General features: G+C 40.2%; 1 protein-coding gene across 2 annotated transcripts in view; it reads left to right on the plus strand.

The window, feature by feature from the left end:
- DGKI (diacylglycerol kinase iota) overlaps positions 1-20,975 on the plus strand; it is a 395,126-nt gene that overhangs the window by 306,332 nt on the left and 67,819 nt on the right. For both annotated transcript variants that reach the window (XM_064487331.1, XM_031455444.2), the window contains 5 exons: positions 4,917-4,996; positions 7,276-7,320; positions 17,637-17,706; positions 19,774-19,814; positions 20,758-20,885. In XM_064487331.1, the coding sequence (XP_064343401.1) occupies positions 4,917-4,996; positions 7,276-7,320; positions 17,637-17,706; positions 19,774-19,814; positions 20,758-20,885 (364 nt within the window). The remainder of the gene's footprint in view (positions 1-4,916; positions 4,997-7,275; positions 7,321-17,636; positions 17,707-19,773; positions 19,815-20,757; positions 20,886-20,975) is intronic.

The raw sequence follows: 20,975 nt of genomic DNA on the forward strand, positions 1-20,975 counted from the left end.
TCAAGAGCTGAAAAGAGTCTCTGGGTTAGTGTCTGGCTTCAGCTTCCCCGAGTGAGCACAAGAGCCCATTCTAGAGGGTTTAGTGGGCAGGGTCACGATTGCGTCCTGGGAAGTGTTTGGCACGATGTTAGGGTGGGTTCTAGCTATCGAGTGGAGATATGGTTACAGGCAATGGACTTCTTTGGATTTTTCTGCTTCACCATGACCCAACTCTTGCTCTCAAGAACAGGTTAAGGCAGAGGACATCTAGGGGTGATAGAACAAACTGGTTCAGACTCACTTAGGCATTCTACCCTTGGGCTACAAAATAACTCTGCAATGATTATGGGACTCTTAATAATGACAGCTTTCTGCCTGTTGGCTCACGGTGCCCCAGTATGTATTATATAATAGCCTAGTATGCCTGTCATCCTGGAATCTTTTAGCCCCGTCCTCTTGGAGGGGTTTGTTTTTTTTTTTTTAATCTCTTCTTTGTTGGATTCCCTGCGTGTTATAATAGCCCATGCATTCCTCATTCTTGTTGCAAACTCAGCTTTTGTTGGGGCAAGTACCACAGTAGCTTTTTAGTAGAGGGTATGCCCTTTATTCAGTCCTTGGACTTGTTTGATAGTTTGGATTCTGTCTAAAAGTCTCAGAATTCTGAAGGCATTGTTTTGTTGCTTCCCTGATGCTACAGTTGCCTCTGAGAAGTTTAAAACCATCTAATCCCTGATCCTTTCGATGCCATCTAGTTTTTCCTTTTTGGAAACTAGGCTCTTCTCTTTGTTATCAATATTCTTAAATTTCAAAATAAAATGTCTTCCTATTGTTCTTTTGTTACTGTGCTGGGCACTTGTTGGGCCATTTCAATTTGGAAACTAACGTTCTTCAGTTCTAAGAAACAGCCTGATTTTTTGTTTGTTTCTGGTAATTACTCCTACTTTCCCCTGGTCTTTGGAAATCCTATTATTAGAATGTTGGGCCACCTACCAGTCTTTTATTTTTCTTAGATTTTTCTCTCCTATTTTTTTGTCTCTATTTTTGCTCTACTTTTGTGGATATTTCCTCCACTTGATCTGCCAGCCTTTCTGTTAAACTCTATTCTATCAAATTCGAAGGCCTTTTTTGTTGTTCTCTGAATGATGCTCCGTCTCCTTTTCTTCATATTCTCCATCTTCTTTTAGTAGAATCATGTTTATATTTCATGGATGGAATATCTTCTCTTAACTCTCTGAGGATTCCCCTTGAAGAGGAGAGTCTTCAGATCTCTTTCCAAGAAGGCTGAGAATTCTGGCTGCCAGCTTTTGGAGAGTCTCTTGAGGGAAGAAAGTTGGGGGTCTCTGCTTTCTGTAGATGAGCAGTTGATGCCCATTTTCTGTAAAGTAACTGCACCTACGAAGAGTGGGTGGTGGAATTTAGTGATGTAATAGCCAGTGCTCCTTACTTCAGCTGCACGTGATGCTGCCGTTTTGCAGTGTAGATGGTACTGGTTCTTAGCCTCCTCACCCACAGTTTAGGATTTGACTCTGTAGGGGCTCTGAGTCAGTTCCCAATTTTCCATCTGCTTATTTGTTACTATTTTCTATTCACTGTTTCTCCTCTTTTTTGTTGGTTTATGTCTTTTTAAAGTTAATGTACTGTAATTTAGTATCATTTCTGGTGAGAGCGAAGTTAAGTCTGCATTAAATCTGCTTTCTTAATCTAGAAACCAGCTTGTTCTTTATTGCCTAGTTAGAACTTGTAAATTCCATTTGAACCCTGCAATAAAAGTTCCATTATGTACAGTGGGTATTGGCTGATGCTTGTTGGAGTCAAATAAATCTCTAAGGCCAAAATGAGATGAATCATCGCGATCAGGAACAGTGATGCTAATGCTCAGGTGACAAGTACTCTCACTGCTCCCAATTAAGAGGAAGAAAACTTCAGCGAGGTTTGGCAGTTGGTTATCAGTAGTGTAAAAGGAAGGTGGTAATTTTCCACAAGTTTCTGCTTTCTCTTCACCGTGTAAAGCCTCCAATGGAAGTGTCAGATTACAGTATTTCTGTACTACAGTTATCTTTCCCATCAAGAAAGAATAGAAATTAGTTTTAAGTAAGCAGGATATAACTTATGGAACTACTACCAGCTGATCCTTACAGTATGATAAATTGAAAATAGATGATTGGATGTATCCATTTTCTAGCTCAAGATACTCAAAAGATAGTAAAGGGAGTGAAGGAGAACTAACATTGATGTTTTGGTTATTCATTTTTAAATATAATGTTGCATTTGCTCATCACAAAAATCCTAAAAGATGCCTATTCTAAATACTTTAGTCTTCACCCAAGGGTCCAAGGAATTGAGTAACTTGCAGGACCAAACAGCTAACTTGAGTAATTTGTAAGACCAAAGCAGCGCTGGGATTAGAATCCAAGAGAGAATGACTATAAATTCTTTCTACTGCACACTAGTACCATCATAGGATAAATCTGACAACAGTTGTCAGTAATCATGCCATGAAATTGTGCCATAGGATGCCTTTTTCTTTTTCTTTCTTTCTTTTGTTTTTAGCCCAGTTGAATAGCTAGTATCAATCAAATGCACTTCCTCTTGATCAGCTTCTTGAGGAACAGGCAAAGTTGCTGATTTTATACTCATAGTAGAAATGAATGATGCATCTTTGAAAACTTTTCCCTAGACACTCACTGATTTCAGGTGTGGAATATCTGGCTCTAATTGTAGTTTAAAATATCTGCTACCAAGTATATTGAATTTACTAACCAGACTAACGCCAAGCATTGAGCGCAGAAGGAAATCAGAGGTGTTGACCAAATTCCTGAATTTCCATATAATGTGTCTCCTCATTTAAGTAAACAGGTAAATATTGATGAAATTTCATTTCCCTACATTTGCACATTTGAAATCAAGAGAAAATGTCATGAAACAAGATTCTGACATGGACACCCATGATAATTATAGCCATATTCTCTTTCCACAACTTTTGATTGATTTTCTAGGCCAAAATTCTAGTTTTTCTTCATTATTCTTCAAGTATTAAAAAATTCTTATTCTTCCCTGCCCTAAGTAGATCGCCTTATTTGGGGTCTATTGAGTAGTACAGCTGAGGGTGATTAGTCACTACTTTTAGGGATCTCTTTATTGAATTTCCCTTACATTCTTTTCAAAGACACATGATTATCATATTGAAGACTTTAAAAAAGAAATTTCTATTTATATTCAAAAAAAGAGAAAAGGTATTTTTCCAGATTATTATTCCCCCGAACATGTGACATGATTCCTCACCCCCTCGCTCTCTTGCTTAGCGTCTGGAAAGACAGGCAAAGGCAAGCTCCAACCCATTGCACACTCTCTACTCCTGCTCCAAACCCTTGCTTCTTTGCCTGCCCTGGAAAGTAGACTTAGCCCTAAAGACACACTTTTGAATGGGCCCTAAGCCTATCTCTGCTCCCCAACCCACACCCCCCCCCTTTTTTTTTTTTTACAAACTTTATTGAGTATCTACCAGATCTGGGGGTTGTGAAAGGAAACACGTCTTATTCCTGTGGTGGGAGAGACCATAGTGATTCATAGGCTTAAACATAGTTCTATACATTGATGGATGCCTTCAAGCTTATGTGTGTGGCACTTTCGGAACCTGAAAAGTATGAGGTGCTGGTATTGATCTGCCTAGTGGAACCAACCTAGGAGGTGATGTTGAGAAACAAACTCCATCTTTTTCTCTGGACAACTCTTGCTTCTCTAACTGAAAGACCAGTGGGGCTCCATGTCCTTCAGAGAGCCTAAGATCTACCCCTCAGGCAAGAATTAGTCCCTCTCTCCTGTAGTTTTCAAAGACTAAGGTCATACACTTAGGATAGCCTAGGTTATTATTTTTTATACATAGGCCTTCTCTACTACTTGGTGAGTTCCTCAGGATTTTTCCATGCATTTTAAATGTATCTTATTCTCTGTATTATTGGTTTTTAAAGCCCTAGCATTTTGTGCTTTCAGACCTATTTATTGATGATGGGCCTTAAAAATCCAATGAGTGAGAGACTTAAAAAATTTTTTCGTGAACACCACTGTTCAGTCATCTCCTTGTTAGTCTCCAGTTGGTTGATAAAAGATTTTGAAATATTTTTAGATCATGGGTTTAATAGTGTAACTGTACTATTAAAATCAGAAATGCACACATACATTTTTTGAAGTTTTGGGAAGGAGACTACTTTCTGTGTTCCAGGAATCTTATGGTTCTATCTGAAGTGGAGGGGTTTATCCACTAAAGCCTTTGTGTGATATTTACTGCCACCTAAAAAAGGTATTTAAGGCACATAACGGCTTCTCCTTATTGTTTCCCGAAGCTTCGCTGCTACCACATTTACACTGATCATCTTTAAAAGTTGGATTTTTAAGCTGTGAACCTTCTAGAAGCTTTTCTTTTTCTTGCCTATTTGTTTCTGGTGTTGGCCACCAGGTAGCAACAGTGCCTTGAGTAGCTTGAGTCTCTTAAATAGGGAACTGTGGTAAAGTGACAGAAGGACTGAGCCCTGTGTCTTTAAGAGGGAAAGGGGTAAGTGCCCAGAATCATGATTTTTTTCATTCCTCTCTAGTACACTGGCTACTGCAGATGCAGGCATAAATTAGCAGCTGGCTGTGAACAAGTCTCCAGTCCTGTCAATCCACTGTTTCCATGACATTATACTTCATATGAGGGCCACTGAGACAAAATGAAAGGAAGGCTGGCCAGGTGGCACGGGGCAGTGGGCATCACGCAAGGCAAGACTGTGAAAACTGCATAAAGAAAGAAACTGCGATCCTAGGGAGGTGTGAGATAATGAAATATCCAACAAAAAACAGTAATAATTATGAGAATTTTTTTAACCATAAGAAACACATTTATGCCAAAATACAAAAATCAAATATGTCATTTTAGACTTTTCTCTTTCCTTAACCCTCAGCCATCCCTCTGGGTATTCTAGTTGTGCGTGGAGACTGTGATTTGGAGACTTGCCGTATGTACATAGATCGCCTACAGGAGGTGAGTTTCTTTAGCCAATCATTTCTTCTGCTCACTGTTCCATTTTTTAATTAACAATGACCAGCCATATATATTTACTTCTACAACGATGCATTGGGGGAGGAAATGGAAATATGGTGGCCTTGTCTTTTTTGATAGTTAAGCACACATGGCATTTCCCCTTCCCCCATCCCCTACAGCTGCTTCCCCTCCTTAGGTGGTGGAGATGGGAGAGGGCTGACTGGGAAGCTGCAGTATGATGTTGCTCTGCTGTGGTCCATGACCATAGCTTAAACGCCTTGTCTTCTTGCCAGACAGCTCACCTGCATTTTTTGAACTAGATGGAATTTCAAAGGGTACCGATAAATAATGAAGGAAAACAGAGATTTGGGGTTACTTAATGTTTTGTATCTAGTATAGACGTCTGTCAGAGACAGCTGGATTTTTGTTTTAAAAAAAAAAAGTTTAAAATGTTAAAAAAAAAAAAAAAAAGAAAAACCTTCTATAGGAAAGAAAAACCTGTGTCATAAGAATTAGTGTCAGAACATAAAGGAATAATCTTTTTTTTTCTCCTCAATCTGATCTTACCATAGAGAAGGAGAAAGGAAGAGGTCTCACATGTGACATTGCTCTGAATTTGAACGGCACGAACAAAGCCAGGAGACCCAAACCCATCCCTACCATGGTCATTGGCTGTTTTTGCAAAATTTCTAGGGAGAGTATTCAGTGTCCTTGTTCTACAAATAGCAAAAAGCATGGATAACCACTTCTTTATCTTTGTTTCTCGATAAAAGATGCACATTAGAATCACTTTTGGGGGGATGTGGTCTAGACATTTATGTTTTTAAAGCTGTTGGGTGATTTTGATAAATACTCCAACATGAGCAACTCTCTTCCAGACAACATGCTATACATAAGTAAATGTCACAAATAAAGAAGATATATAGTGTCTATAATCTCTCTGAATTGTACTTGGTTTTGAACCCTAGATTCTGTTTCTCTTGGTGGAAATAAATTCAGGTGAGAGACATAAAATAATGCAAAAATTACTAACTTTTCTCTTTAGCATTGTTAAGGATATCGATGGAATTTCGAATGCAAAATATTTTGAGACAGATGCCAGGTTTTGAATACTGATAAGGATGAGAGAAGAAAAGCCAACAAAGTTTATACAGGCGGCTTCCTTTGGCTATTTTTATCAAAGATAACTTTAACATGTTAAAATTTGTGAACTTTTTAGCATGTGACTCAGGTCCAAATCAATCCTAGAGCATACAGTATCTCATTTTTCAAAATAATGTTTGTCTTTTATTGTGGCACTGCCTTCAAAAAACCTGCAATAAAAAAATGAATCATAATTGATACAAAACTATTTCTTTTTAAAAACTTGGATAACTTAAGATTTCACAGTAGCAAAATACACAACCGATAAACTGATTTTGTTGAAAGTTAATTTACTGTTAGGCTTATCACACCAGTATTCAACAACTAAAAGTAGGATTCTTTTTTTTAAAGAAAGGAAAGAGCAAGCACAAATAAAGAGGAAAAGTTTTAAACCTGGGCTCAGAGAGGAAGCTGATAAAGCCTGTGGGAAGCAGGTATCGGGGATGAAGGTACCCAGGATTGCTGACATCTGTAAATAGAATCCCTACGCTCATTAACAAGGAAGCCTGCAGACATGACATTGGTGACAACTTAGTTATAAAACTCTATAAAGGGAGCCTGGCTCTCAGAATCTGCCAGTAAAATCTCATTAATTTCAACCCTGTTAATTTGCACTTCGTGATAATGCAGAGGTGGCCAGTGATTTTCTCTTTTCAGTCTGTGAAAACCTGTGTTTGCCAAGCAACTTATCGGTATAAACACAATTACCATGACGGCATGTATTTGGTTTAAGATAAATAAATTTCTACGTGCCTACAGGGACTTTAGAAGTTTACTTCACAAGCCAAAAGTCCAGGTGCAAGTTAAATATGACCCCCATTTATTACAACAAAGTTGCCTGTCTTTTAGTTTTGGCTTCTGTGTCCTCAAAATTGTTATCACTCACCTCTAAACACTGTTTAGGATTTATACGTTTCAATAGCTAAATGGCCTTCCTTCTCTCAGTCCAACTTGGTGTGCTTTTATTATTTTTGGCATTATCTTTGTTTGGCCTTGAAGAATTGGGGAGAGTAAAATGCTTTCCAGATGGGTTTAATAATATGAAATTGGGAGTTTAGTTGATGGAATTGTGGAGGCAGCTTGCTTAAACTAATCTTAATGTATATGGATTTTTTTTTTCTCCATTTTCTCATTAGGACCTGCAGTCAGTTTCTTCTGGCTCCCAGAGAGTTCATTACCAGGTAACATATAATTGACTCTCCTTGTTTCTTACCTTCTGGCCAAAAGAGGTCCATCTTTCAATTAAATTGAAATCCATATTAAATCTAATATGGATTAGAGTCCATATCTCCCCTAGGGGTAGCGTTCACTCCAAGAACGAAGTGAAGTTGGCATTCTGATTCTTTTGCATTTCCCTGGTTATGGACAATTCTCATAGAGCAGAAATTTGGGCTGTGGCTTTTCTCCCAGATCACTTGGAAAAGATTATAAAATGAAGTGCTTTCAGTGACAAATACTAGAAAACTCAACTCAGACTAGCTTGGCAGGGAGTCTGTTGGTTCACTTCAGCAAAAAAAAAAAAAAAAAAAAGGTTCAGATCCAGGGGGGATTTTATGTACCACCTAGCCACGGTTCATACTCCATTTTTCTGTTGGCCTTTCTGCTCTGTTCCCCTCTTTCGGTCAGTTTCACCTCTGGCCCAAGGCGGCTGCCAGCCGCAGCTGGGGCTGTATTTCTCCTTCACATCCTGAATTCCCTGCTGCTACAACCATCAAGCCAACATTCTGAAATGCAACCTAATTGGCCTGTCCTTGTCTCTTGGACAGGGTCCAGTAGCGCAGCCTGCCTCTCTCTAATGACCCACATCCAGTCCACAGGAGAATACTCACATACCCTTCGCCCCAGCACTCCTTGGGAGTGCAGTTTCTTGCTCACTTTCCCACCCGCACTGTCCGGCACAGGTCTCTCCAGCCACCCTCTTAACCATTAGATTTCCCAGGGGTGATTTAGATACCAGTGCACAGCATCACCCCAACCTGCAAGAGGCACGTGCGAAGTTCTCTGAGCATTCATGTCCCGTGAAAGCCCTTCTCTTTCCGAGACCTCGTCCCCTTGCCAGCTAGGAGGGGTGTGTGGGATCACAGCATGCCAGAGATGCCCTCCAAGTAAACCCTCTCCTGGATCCTTTTATACTTCCACGGCGGGGAAGGACTTAAACTTGTCAATCCTGGTAGCACCTCACTTTAGGTTTTGGTGTCTGTTTTGGTACACCTCAAACTCCGAGTTTAGCATCTCTTTGCAAAAACAGCAAAAGAAAGCAATTAAAAAAAAAAAACAACCCTATGCCTTGTAGCCTCTAGATAGCTTTCTTCCCCTGCCAGCAGATACCCCGCGCCCTCAGCCAGAGCAGCCCGGTCATCTTGAGGCTGAGTGACAGGAATGGCCTTGCTGTTCCTATTTGTTTGCATGTCTCTTTCTCAAACAGAGTAACCCAATATTCTAGAGTCCTGTCTTCCGTCTGGCTGCAACAGAAAGGATGAAAATTCACTTAGGGTGTGTTTACAATGAGAGAATAAAGTCTACTTCTGGGACTGCTTTTTACTAACCATCAGAAGGCACATTTCCACTTTATTTTTGAGATAAGGCACAGCATTTCTCGCATCCATTATTTGCATATTTACCTGGAGCCACTATCTAGGTGTCATTTTATTTTTAAAAGTATAGTGCTTTTAAAGAGTAGAGCTGCTTTTTACCCTTTAAGGATTGGCACTGGTAGGTAGGAGATTTTAAGAGTCTTTTTTTTTTTAAGAGTTTGTTAATTTTTACACATGGACATTTTGAACCTTTGCAATTTTATCAAAACATCTCAAACATTTATTCTAGTTAGTTTTATGAGACTAATACATCTATTTATTATCCTGGCTTATTCAGTGTAGTCACTCTGGCATGAGAGTTTTGATATATGGGCATTGTGCATCATGGTTTCTTTTTACCATGTACATACCACAGGTATCGGGACAGTTGAGACTCTAGAATGTGATAAGGATATTTATTTTATTTATTATTTGTTTATAAAATCATGCAGAAGGATTAATGGTAGTTACCTGTTTCAAAATCTTTCTGTGTTTTTTGTTTATTTGTAGTAAGGTCAAACCCTGGTGTCAAAACTGCTGCATTTTAAATGTCACTTCAAAAGGTTCTGTGCACTGACCATGCAGGATAACCAGTGCAGCGATCAGAGATGAATGTCAGGAGTGTTACTTTGCCCCACACCCCTCCTTGCAGAGTTATAAAAAGCAGGAGCCTTTGGGGTATTAAGAGAAGGCTGGAGTAAAAGCAATCCAGGGAGGCCCGGGATCTACTCACAGAATAGGAAACTTACCTGAGGGAGACTGCGTCTGAGTTAACATGGCCAGAAAGCAGAGAGGGGTGGCGAGGAACTGTCCTAAGCAGAGCGATGGGGAGCTCGTTAAGGCAAGGACTGAGGGGGTATAAACATTCCCATCTGGCTGGGATCTCAAGCAGATGGGAGGAGGAATGAGTTGGATAGTGAATAAAAAGTTCTTTTTTAGCTACCTTAATTTTGATATGCCTCTTAGATCCAAGAGGTTTTGGTGAGTAGAAAGCTGGATATATGACTTTCAAAGTTCATTGAAAAAATTCAGACCTGAGCATAGAAATTTGAGAGTAATCTAGGGAGAGTTGGCCTAGGGAGAGTCTGCATAAAGAAGAGGGCCCAGTGTCGTATCTGTGTCTGCTGAGCGGCCAGGAAGAGCTCTAGTTGGAGAGAATGATCAGTCAGGAAGAGCCATGGAACCAGACAAGCAGCTGGAAAGCTGGAAATCAAGGAGAAGGTGGTACCAGGAAAGCCAAAATGGAAATATATTTCACAAAAGAAAGCAATGAAATGTGTCAAATGCTGTTGAGAGGCTGAGATGATATATATTGATTTCTGTATTTTTCCAAGGATATGTATAAGATACATGCGATCCAGGTGCTATTAGTTTTATATAGAAAGTGACACAACCAACTGCCAGGAAACTTAATACTAAATCTTGTTTCCTGATGCAGAAACAGCTATTATATCAGGGTCTCTAGTCTGTCTCGGTGGGAGTTAGGGGGCGATTAGGAGAAAGACCCATAGAAACGGACAACCCCAAAATGCCTTGGATGCTTTCTTAATGAACTTTGTTGTATATGAGATAGAACTAAATATACTTGACAATTAATGTGGTCGAATGAATAAACATCAGTAAGTTTAAAAACTTGAGAAATTCCTGGGGGCTCACTCACTTGCAGTGGGGATTTTAGTTGAATATTTTCTAAGGCGAGAAAAAACTCAGGAGAAAAGCAGCGTTTGGAAAGTTGTACAAGTGCCCAGGACACCTTATCAGTGAGCCATGTGGCAGTTCCTGGCCTTTTAAGCATTTCGTTGCTTGGTTTCTTCCTTTCCCCCAATTCATAATGAATTGCCTACAAAACATTAAGGCTCAGAAATGACACCTTGCATTAACCCAACAAGGCACTGTGGGTTATACGAGACAGTGCTGGGTCCTTACGGCCCGCTGAAAGTTACTGCCTGCACCGTCTCTGAGGCCAGATTACAAAGGCCCCTCCGCCCTCATGGTGTGTCGTGTCACCCGCACCTGACAGGTTAGATGCGTGCAGATTCAGGGTGTTCTTAAGCTTGGCAGATAAACCAGAATTCACAGGGAAACTGGACCCTACTGTTTACTAAAGATGCTTCATGCGGCCACCTCTAGCACGAAATAATTCCTCTACTCACCCCCTGGACTTCATTATATCCCTTCTTAACTCTGAGTCATAAGATTACTAGGGAATAGAGGCAGATTCCACCATGCTAGTAGTTCTCAGCTGGGGGAGACTTTGCCCCTTATAGGGGACATTTGGCAACTTGGACATTTTTGTGTGTCACGACTAGGGGTGGTGGTGCTGCTGGAATCTATTGAGTATAGGTCAGGGATGCTGCGAAACATCTCATAATGCACAGGACAGTCCCCTACAACAGAGTTAACCCTGAGTCATTCTGATGGCTCTCAGGGCCTGGCCGGGGACCAGGCAGGTGGAAGTCCTAGATGAAGAATGTGGAAGGAGAAAGGAGCAGGAAAAGTAAAGGGAGTAAGGGAACAGAGAGAGAGGTTATCTGTGGATATGGTGGAGAAGCATAAACAGAGAGCCCAGAGCAGTGGAACCAGGAACAATTAGGGGTTTTGCATACACTCAGGGTTTCCCACATTTCTATGGGGTACTGATTGTAGCTGGCACACAGGACTGTGTTTTCAGAATATTATGAGCTAATAATTTGAGATTTTAACAAATACAGGAGGACTCAATAATAGGGGAGAAATGGATCTATTCAGGTGATTCCTACTCTTGAAGAATTAATTTAATTAGAAATAACACTGGAATGGTTAGACTATTTCAAAACAGATGTAACATTTTCAGGAATTTCTTTCATCCTTTAGAGTCTTTACAGATGTCTTTCACTTCCGTAAGAAAACACTCTTGGTCAGATCTGAGTCTCCATCCATTCATTCATCCTCTGATCTTTTTTCCTTTCCTACATCCCTGGTCTTCTTCTGGCAGGCAGGTCCGTGTTGTATTCCACCAGAGCTCTGTCTAGTCCTAGGCAAACAGCCTGTGCCCCCGAGTGTTTGATGTGTCCCCTGCTCCTCATTCTGGCTGCCCTTATCCACCTCTCCTTTCTCTGAAATCTCTTCCTCAGTTTGTTTTCTAGATCTAGAAGAGTCTTTGAATGGACAGATTTAAACAAGTTTAAGGGCATCCTCCTGGGAATTAATTTATCTTGTCTCAGAGGACAGGGGTTAGCTAGGAAATCAGGAGACTGTTGTTTTTGGGGGGCTAGATCAAAGCTGTCAGAAATGGATCAAGTGGGGAATTAAAGTAAGACTTGCCTGGGACCAGGTCTGTTTGCTGGTGCAGGTGAAGGCATGAGAAGACACAGAGACACAGACACACACACAGACACACACACACACACACACACACACACACACACACACACACACACACACACACACACACACACACACACACACACACACACACACACACACACACACACACACACACACACACAGAAAGACAGACAGACAGACACACACACACATTGTTAATGGAAGACTTTTGCACCAGATAAGGGCTCTTGAAAACATTGGAATATCTCTCATTTCATCTTCTACCACACCATCACTGATTCTTCATCTTTCAAAGCTGGATTTGGAAATGGCTATCCTATTTCTGTAAATTCTTCTGCTGCAGGAGTCCTGGGTGGTAAAGTAGTGGGTCTGAAGGGTAAGAGTTTTGAAAGACAAAAAAAAAAAAAAAACAAAAAAAAAAACCACAGCAGCAAGGCCACTATGTGGCATTATACTTGGGCAGAGACGCATAGACTCTGTTTCTAATCCGAGGGTCTGTTCACTGAAGATAAAAGGATAGTGGTATACAACCTGGTGATGGAAAGAGGAAAAAAAAAAAAGAATGAATAGATGGATTGAGTGCAGGAGGTATCAGGGAAGGCAGATGGGAAATTTGGTACTTAAGAGAGAAGTTTAAAAGTAAAGTGATTATTGACTGGACATTATTACATGAAGCAGAGATTCCCAATTCATAGGCACTTCTGTTTTGCTTCTGCTTACATCTTCCTGAAATTTTATGAAAGAAAAAATTTCATTCACAGTGAAGGTGTAGTTAAACGCTAGGTGAATATTGCCTAATTGGATAACCTACTGGCATGTATAACAGGGCTGCTATGCAGGCATTAAATTATGTGCATTAGCTGTAAGTAATTGAATGTAAATTAAAGGCAAAGTTGGCGTATGTTTGCCAGATAATGGTTCAAATAATTTCCTTATCAGTTACATATAATTCATGCAAATTGACTTTCAAAATATATACATGAGAAATACCAGGTTTGCTTTTGTGCATGCTCTATTTTTAGCATAAGAAACAGATTTTCCATTAGCATATATCCAAAGAGAAAATTCACATATCAGGGATTTTTGAAATGAGTAGTATTTAGTAATATTATTCATTTAAAGAGCATGCAGTTTTAGAAGATAGACAGGAACATGGTCATGTCCAAGGTTATACGATTCTGCCTACACCATAGAGCAGGGACGGTTGCATTCATCTAAATCATAGCATTTCCAGGAAGAAAAAAAACATCACAAAATGAGCGAGTCAAATATCTTATCTCTTTGATGAATCAGTGATTTGATTATGCAGTTTGAGAGGACCGAGGACACAGGAAGCCCTAAACTAGAACTGAAAGCTGTTGACGTGATGGTTAGAGGCACAGCTCAGAGAATTATGTGGCTGTCTCTACATCTATGTGGATGTAGATGTTTTTGCAGAGTCACACTTCTTAAGTGTCTGCAGTCAGGGATTACTGAAAGGTGCGTATTTTTGAGTTTGTTTTTCGGCTGCATCAGAAACTGTCTTGGTACACTGATTTTAATGTGCAGCATTCACAAAATAAACATACGTCTCACCGTTTGACTGTCATTTGTGTAGTGACAAGGTTGTTGGCATCTCCATAATAGTGGGTCCAGGAAGCTGTGGATCCATGGCCCCATGAAATCCTGGGGGCTGATACTTGATCTCCTGCCAGGGGCTGTTTTGTTTCCATATTTCCCCTTTTCCTGCTCAAGTCTGATTCACAGTCTGCACTGCATTGTTGGTCATACTCCTGCTGTCCCTGAGACCAGGATTCCTTGATGCCAGGGCCACCTGTGTGCCAGACCCTCTGTGATGACACAAGTCACCTGATGTGACACCCACAATGTATTAGCATGGAAAGTTTTAAGACAAAAATCACAGCAAGTTCAGTACAGTATTACCTCTATGCTAACGTCATCACCACGCACATGTAATCTGATTCTTTTTTGAGTAGGAGAAGCAGAGGTATAGGCAGGCGTGCTGCAGGAGCTCCCCGAGCTCTGAGTAGGAAGAGCCTCATCACCTCTGTGGTCACCGTAAGCTGAGACCATCAGAGCGTGAAGAAGTTTACAGACCCTGGCTTTGAGTTTCTGTCCTTTTTTTTTTTTGACAATCTGCTTCTCTTGATTCCTGCTCCACTTTTAATCCATCCCACTGTACATTTGTCTTTGCTATTAAGTCCTCAAGGTCTTTCTCTTGACTTTCATTAGCTACTTGTGTCCTAAAGTCGGCCAGGCTTTATAATCCTGGCTTATCTGAGTTTTCCAGTTGTACACAGTTCTAGACTTCTGCTTGGCCCTTAACTCCCCACCAAAGTATACCTTTCTGGTGTGTACCCTTTTGTACCTTTCTCCTCACTGATAACAGAGCTACACACACAGACATACATGCATACACCTACGGGGTTTTGTGGGGTTTTAAAGATAAAAATGGATACATTCCTATGTACTCACTATACGTATTATACTACAATTTATTTTTAACAGTAGTATACCATGGCCATTATGTCTTGCTAATAAATGAAGCTCTAATTCAGTCTTTTAAAACTGCTGCTCTATTCCATGCTATAGGTTTAACTTTATCTCTGTGGATAGACATTTAGGTTATATACAGTTTCTGCCTTTAAAAAAAAGAAACAATGTTACAATAAGCACCATCATGCAGATTTGAAATAAAGTTGTAACAGAAATAACTATGTCACATGCTAAGCCACCTATTAATATTGGCCATACTTGTATGCGGTTTAGAACTGCAGTCACATGGCACATACAGCAGAGTTATGGAAACTATAATGAGAATGATCTTTACATGAATCTCCGTTCCTTGTCTCTGGATTGTGGTTCTCTGATGTTCCCACTGACAAACATATTTCTATGGGATTGTTAAGCAGATGGGTACACAGGAGTGGCAAGTAGGCAGCAGTGTGCCTGGGAAACATGGGAGAGGAAGAACTCTGAGTTACCAGGCAGTGAACAGCCTCTTAAGAAATACTGAAGATTAGTTTAACAGTTAGCAAAAGCTAAAACTATGGGAAAATCCTTCAACACCAGAGTCAAAGGAAGGTCTTCATAGCCAGTAAGGTCATTCTTAATTTTGCTTTCCTCATGTTTTTGCTTGAGTTGAGGCAGGAACCTTCTCTCAAACTTGACCTATACAATCCCCATCCATCCTTCAAAACCTTCAATATTATCTAATTCCTCTAGAAGCCATAAAACCTGGGATACAAGGTTCTGTAGTAATAGAGACCTGTAACTGAATTATACCACTGAATAGCTGGATACTTCTGTGAGTTTACTTAAATTCTCAAAGCTGCAGTTCTTCATTTGGGGCTTGATTTTAGGTGCTGGAAAGAAGGTTGAGGAAGAACAGAGAGGTAGGTGGCAGGAGAACAGCCACCAGCTCAGGGAGCTTCAGGTGCTTCATACTCTAATTGCCAGGACCTTTGAAATAGTAATTCCTGTTTTTTATTGTCAAGGCATTTTAGTGATTAGAATCATCTGATTTTGTTGAGTCCTCTCTGACCTAAGCTTTTGATTATTTAAATTAGTAGCTGTTTAATTTTGGTGGGATCTCAGATCGCTTTGATAATCTACAGAAAGCAGTGAGAAAGGCACATAGACATCGACATACTAAACTTACATAAAATTTCAGGGAGTTCAAGGATTGTTAAACATACCTGAAGTATTTTAAAGAGCTCCATGGCTTTAAAAACTATGTTTTCACAGAGCAAACGTAACATACTCCGTAAACAAAACCCCTGTAAGGAAGTTGAGTTACATCAAGTGCTTTGTGGGTCAAGGTGCAAAGTGAGTAATTGAACAGAAAATAAGCAAAATAAATCAGGCACCTGCATAAAACTCTCCAGATACACAGACTCTTGCACATATAAAAACGTAAACAATTATATCAATATTACATAAGCTAGTTATGTGGCTGAGATAATGTATCAGTCTGCATTTTATTAAACTAAATAACACCCAGCATTCGTGAATTTGAATATTCTAGCAATGACGTTATCAATCTTTAGGATTTTCAAGTGTTAAATCAAGCATTTCTGTATTTCAGAGTCATTTTTTACCTGAGGAAATTCTGATATTTTTTCATGGTGGTCTCTGTAGCACATTTGACATCAAACTTAAGAAAGTATCCTTGGTGTTTAAGTCCCTTTAGTCTTAGAGAAGACAGTCACATTTCTGTTTGACATCTTTATTTGTCTTCCATAGTTGCCACCAGATGTTTCAAATCACTTTCAAATTTCTTGATTTATAATTACAGTTCTCACCAAACTGAGACATGTTGGTAGCTTTACATATTTTATAAAACTACCTTAAGAGTCTTTAGTCCCTTTAAAATAAGATACCACGTGTCCAAATATAATTCTCAAAATGTTAAACATAGTTCTCAAAAAATAGGTACATGTCAAGATTTCATTTGACTCAAAGCCAGTTCAAAACAGAGGAATATGCATTTACCTCTGTATCCATAGCTGTATCAAGTCTGTGTCTCTAAATATAAACTGTGGTACCAGTTCTGAGTGAGATCAGTTTTTCTTCTATCAATTATTTAATTTGCAGAATCCATTCATATTAAAAAAAATCTATATCCCTAAGATTTCTAATAATGGACCTCCTTTTCCTTTTGTCCCTGTAACTTCAGGCTGATGGGTCTAAAACTTCAGCATATATCAGCCTCACCTAAAAGACTGCTGAGTGTCACCCCCAGGGTTTCTGTAGATCTGGGGCGACACCTGGAAATTTGTGTTTCTGACTTCCCAGCTCATACTGCTGGTCCAGGTTCATACTTTGAGAACCACTGATTAAAGCAAAAGGTCTGCCTGAGGATCACGTGGGGCAGATTAAACCCCTAAAGAAGCCAGTGCAACCTCTGACTGGCTCTCTTGTTACCTCTTCTGTGTTACTCTCACTTCCTTCTCCTGTCTCCCTCTGTACCCACAAGACCCTGCACACTCAGCCTTACTCCAGGCATGCTCCTTATATCTGCACATCTCAAATCTCGAATAAGGGTCAAACTAAACTCCCCGTGTCCTCCCCACAGAGACCTAGCCTCCCTCTTCTTCTGTCCCATTTCTGTCAGTGATCTCAGTTTCACTCTGAGCCAGGGCTAGAGTATACCACATCATGTGTTGTAAACTAGAATGTGCTTTTTATTTTTTTTTAAATTATTATTGCCAGAGATACTTGGAGTCGGGGACATGCTGGTACCTATGTAGAGAACTGACATGTAAACGACAGCCAGCTGCCAGCAGTTCTCCAGATTCATAAAGGGAAAGAGATTTCCCCAAAGGAGTCAGTGTTCCCAAGTTGCAGAATTTATGAATGTTTAACGGGAAAATTGAAAACCTCCTGGAAATTGTATGTGAGAGTTGTTATGTGAAATAATTCATTGCAAAGCAGAGCCCATGTGTGTGTTTTAAGTGAAAAGTATGAGTTGGTCTCTCATCAGCACTTTGTGTAGGAAACGATGCTCACCTTTAGAGCCAGGACGGAGTGTGGAGTGAGGGACGCCCCTCAGGTCGTTCAAATGGAGCCACGAGGATGTGTTTATCTCTTCCCAGGACCATGAAACCTCCCTCCCCAGGGCACTCTCAGCCCAGAGACTCTCCCCACGGTGGTGCTTTCTAGACGGTGAGTGTTTCTGTATTTCCTTGAGAGGTGAGGGTCGGGGAAGCCGCAGGGCAAGGCACTGATGGATAGAGTGGACTCCAGTTTTCCAAGATTATTCAGAAACTCTCCTTGTGGCACCATGTAATTGGTATTTGCATCTCAAATGACGTGGACTTGATGTTACAACACAGTTTGCTGAAGTTACTTCCCTCAAAGCTAGTTGGTTAACTTTGGCCAAACTTCTCAGCCTCAAGTTGCTTAAGATAACATCCCCCTTACAGTGCCCCTTTTCCTAAAACATGGCTAGTGCCTGTCTTCAGTTCAGGCCAGTAGATGGATTGCATCAACATGGGGTAGGTACCATGTTAGATGTTTGCATTTTATGGAACTTTCACGTTATTTTCAGTAAAACCTCATTTCAGTATGAGGTATAAATTTTTGTGAAAGGGTCGGCATTTTCAGTTGCATTCAAATCTGCTCTGCTGAGCATGAGATTTTGAATGCATAATAGGCCAGTTGTTTTCTGATTGGTTAATGACCCAGTTTCCATCACTCCCTCCCTAGATGCTGCCTAATCCCACTTTTTTCTCCAGTTACCCATTTTACAGTACGTTCCTGCTTATGTCGTCCCAGTGTATCTCTCTTGTCCATGTGGACAAATTGGCTTTCACTCTAGACCTTTCTTTTGTTTACCTGTGTGTGCATCTGAAAGGATATAAATGTGGAAAAGAGAATGACAGGATGTGTGAGGGTATGAACGTTTTATGAAGATGAGCACTCGTATCTATATAAAATCTAACCCACATAAATCATGACATAGGTTTTCATTACGGGCTTGTCAGCTGCCTCTGAAAATAATTGATAATGCTTTTCCTCCAGTTGCTTTATTCCCTAGTGATGAGAAACATAATCAATTTTTTTTCTGAATCCACAGAGGAATAACTTACATTTAACAAAATTAGGAAAAATGTGTATGAATTGTTATCTACATACAGTCTTAAATAAAATTACAAGTATGGTTAATGGTCTTAACCTAGACATTAGTTTTACTCTAGAAATAGTTTCATTGAAAACATTTAAAAGGTGATTGCTGTCATGGTTAAAAGAACAAAGTACTGTAAGTCCTTCTCAGGCAGATTTTATTCCCTTGTTGCTTTTGGAGGGCAGGAGCCATGACTGTCTTGTTTCTTAGCTCATTTCCCTTGGAGAGAAGCTACTTGTTAAATATTTATGATTTTTGAGTGATTATTTGTGTTTTGAGTTTTTCCCTCTAGTATTATGTACTTTGTAGAAAATCAATTTATAATATTTGGACTCTGTTAGATTTAAATGAGGAAGAACCTAATTCTTTTGAATATTAAGAATAATCAGATTAATTTCCAGAAACCCAAAGTCTGTCATTAAGATTTGTTTTTCTCAAACTACAGATGCAGCCCCATCCCTTATAGGAGTGCTTCAATAAATTTTGTTGTTGCTGTTTTAGCTGTCTTCAGACAGGACTTTAGGGACTCAATTTTAAAGTGAAATGATTCCTTTAATACCAGGTGTGGTCCCTGGCTCTGCATCTTCAAGCTGTTTTCCAAAATGAGCATCACTTCCTCGGGAAGTCAGGCTACCTCCAGTTTTTTTCTAGCTTTATTGACTTGATAAATACCTACTGAGTCCCAGCTCTTTTTAAGGTTCTATGCTAATACCTGGAGGTTAGAATAATAAATGAAACACAGACCTTTAAAGAGGCAGACGTGTTAGTCTCAGAGTTTTCCGTGAAGGTAGTTGCCGTAAGAAGTGTACACAAAAGGCAAGTGTGCATACAGGAGGGAGCAGCAGCTTCTGTGTGGGGCAGGGAGGTGGGGCTGAGGGAGGGTCGCACAGAAGAGGTGAGTTAGGGAGGTGTATGTAATGGGGACGGGCTTTCTTAGCAGTGGGATGGCAGGGGCAGAGGCATGAAGTCCTGAGTTTTTCTAAATAGATTTCAGGAGTGGCCAGTAGTCCAGCAGGTTTTTGACTGTCATAGTAGAAGAGAAGATTGTAAATCGGGTGCCAGATCACAGGACTCTCTTAATGCCATATGCATTTTTTTTTCCCTAGCAACTTCTGCTGATCGCTTTTATCGAATAGACAGATCTCAGGTAAGTTTTCTTGAGGCTATTTATAAAAGTGAAAAATTCCCAAGTAAATATACTTGATTGGTAACTAATCTTACACATTTTTTTAAACTAAAACACCAAAACACATTAAATTCTGGAATGGTACTCATAGTCTCAGCTAGGAACTTTTTGGTTGTCTTCACATGTTTTGTGATTTGTGGACCCAAGGTAATAAGGCTTAACCTTGAAAATGAAGACAGAAAATAAGTAGGCGTGTAGATATTGTCATCAGCCTGCACTCCAGATTTTCATCACATGGCTACTTTTCGTGCTTCTTAGCCAAATTTTATGCATTATAAAGTTTATTTCTGGTTAGCAAATTTGACACCTTTGAGTTTGTGTGTGTATAGATAGATAGATAGATAGATAGATAGATAGATAGATAGACAGACAGACAGACAGACAGACAGACAGACAGAACTAACTCCCCACTTCCAGAATGAGAAAAAAGATGCTTCTGCTCAATGCTAACAAGTGCTCCCACTGTCCATGTTCTCCTGAAAAACCAAGTACAGAATGGAAGCCAGGGATAAAACCAGTTGTCAGTCATGCCACTCAGCTCTGACCAGATCCTGGGGGTGGAAGTCTAGGTCATCGCACACACACACACTGGCCCAAGGTGCATTCTTTGATAGTTTTTGGGCAGAAGAAGAGGCAGGAGCATCTCTGGTTACACCTATCAGGATCCTGGTCAGAGAGTCCCAAACCAAGAGGGACTCAACTCTCCGCCTCATCAGCCTCTTGCTGCGTGTTGCTTCAGGGAGGGATGTCCACTGGTCAGGCCTCTTGAAAATATACTGTGGTCATTTTGTGTCACAAAATTTCATTATTCCTCAAGACCAAGCAGGCTTTGTTTTGTTATTTCTTCAGATAATGCATTTGAACATTCCATTAATCATCTGACAGACTTCTTTTTCTTCCTCAGGAACATTTGCACTTTGTGATGGAGATTTCACAAGATGAGATTTTTATTCTGGACCCAGATATGGTGTTATCCCAGCAGGCGGGGACGCCTCCAGGAATGCCTGATCTGGTGGTGGAGCAAGCCTCAGGGTGAGTGGGCTTCTTCCCTGGTACTGTGGTGGTGGGGCTGGCCGCAGCGGTCATCCATGTCTGGGTTGGCCTTGCACTTGACATTTCTAA

This window comes from Camelus dromedarius, chromosome 7, assembly GCF_036321535.1.
Source record: "Camelus dromedarius isolate mCamDro1 chromosome 7, mCamDro1.pat, whole genome shotgun sequence".
NCBI classification, from domain to species: domain Eukaryota; kingdom Metazoa; phylum Chordata; class Mammalia; order Artiodactyla; family Camelidae; genus Camelus; species Camelus dromedarius.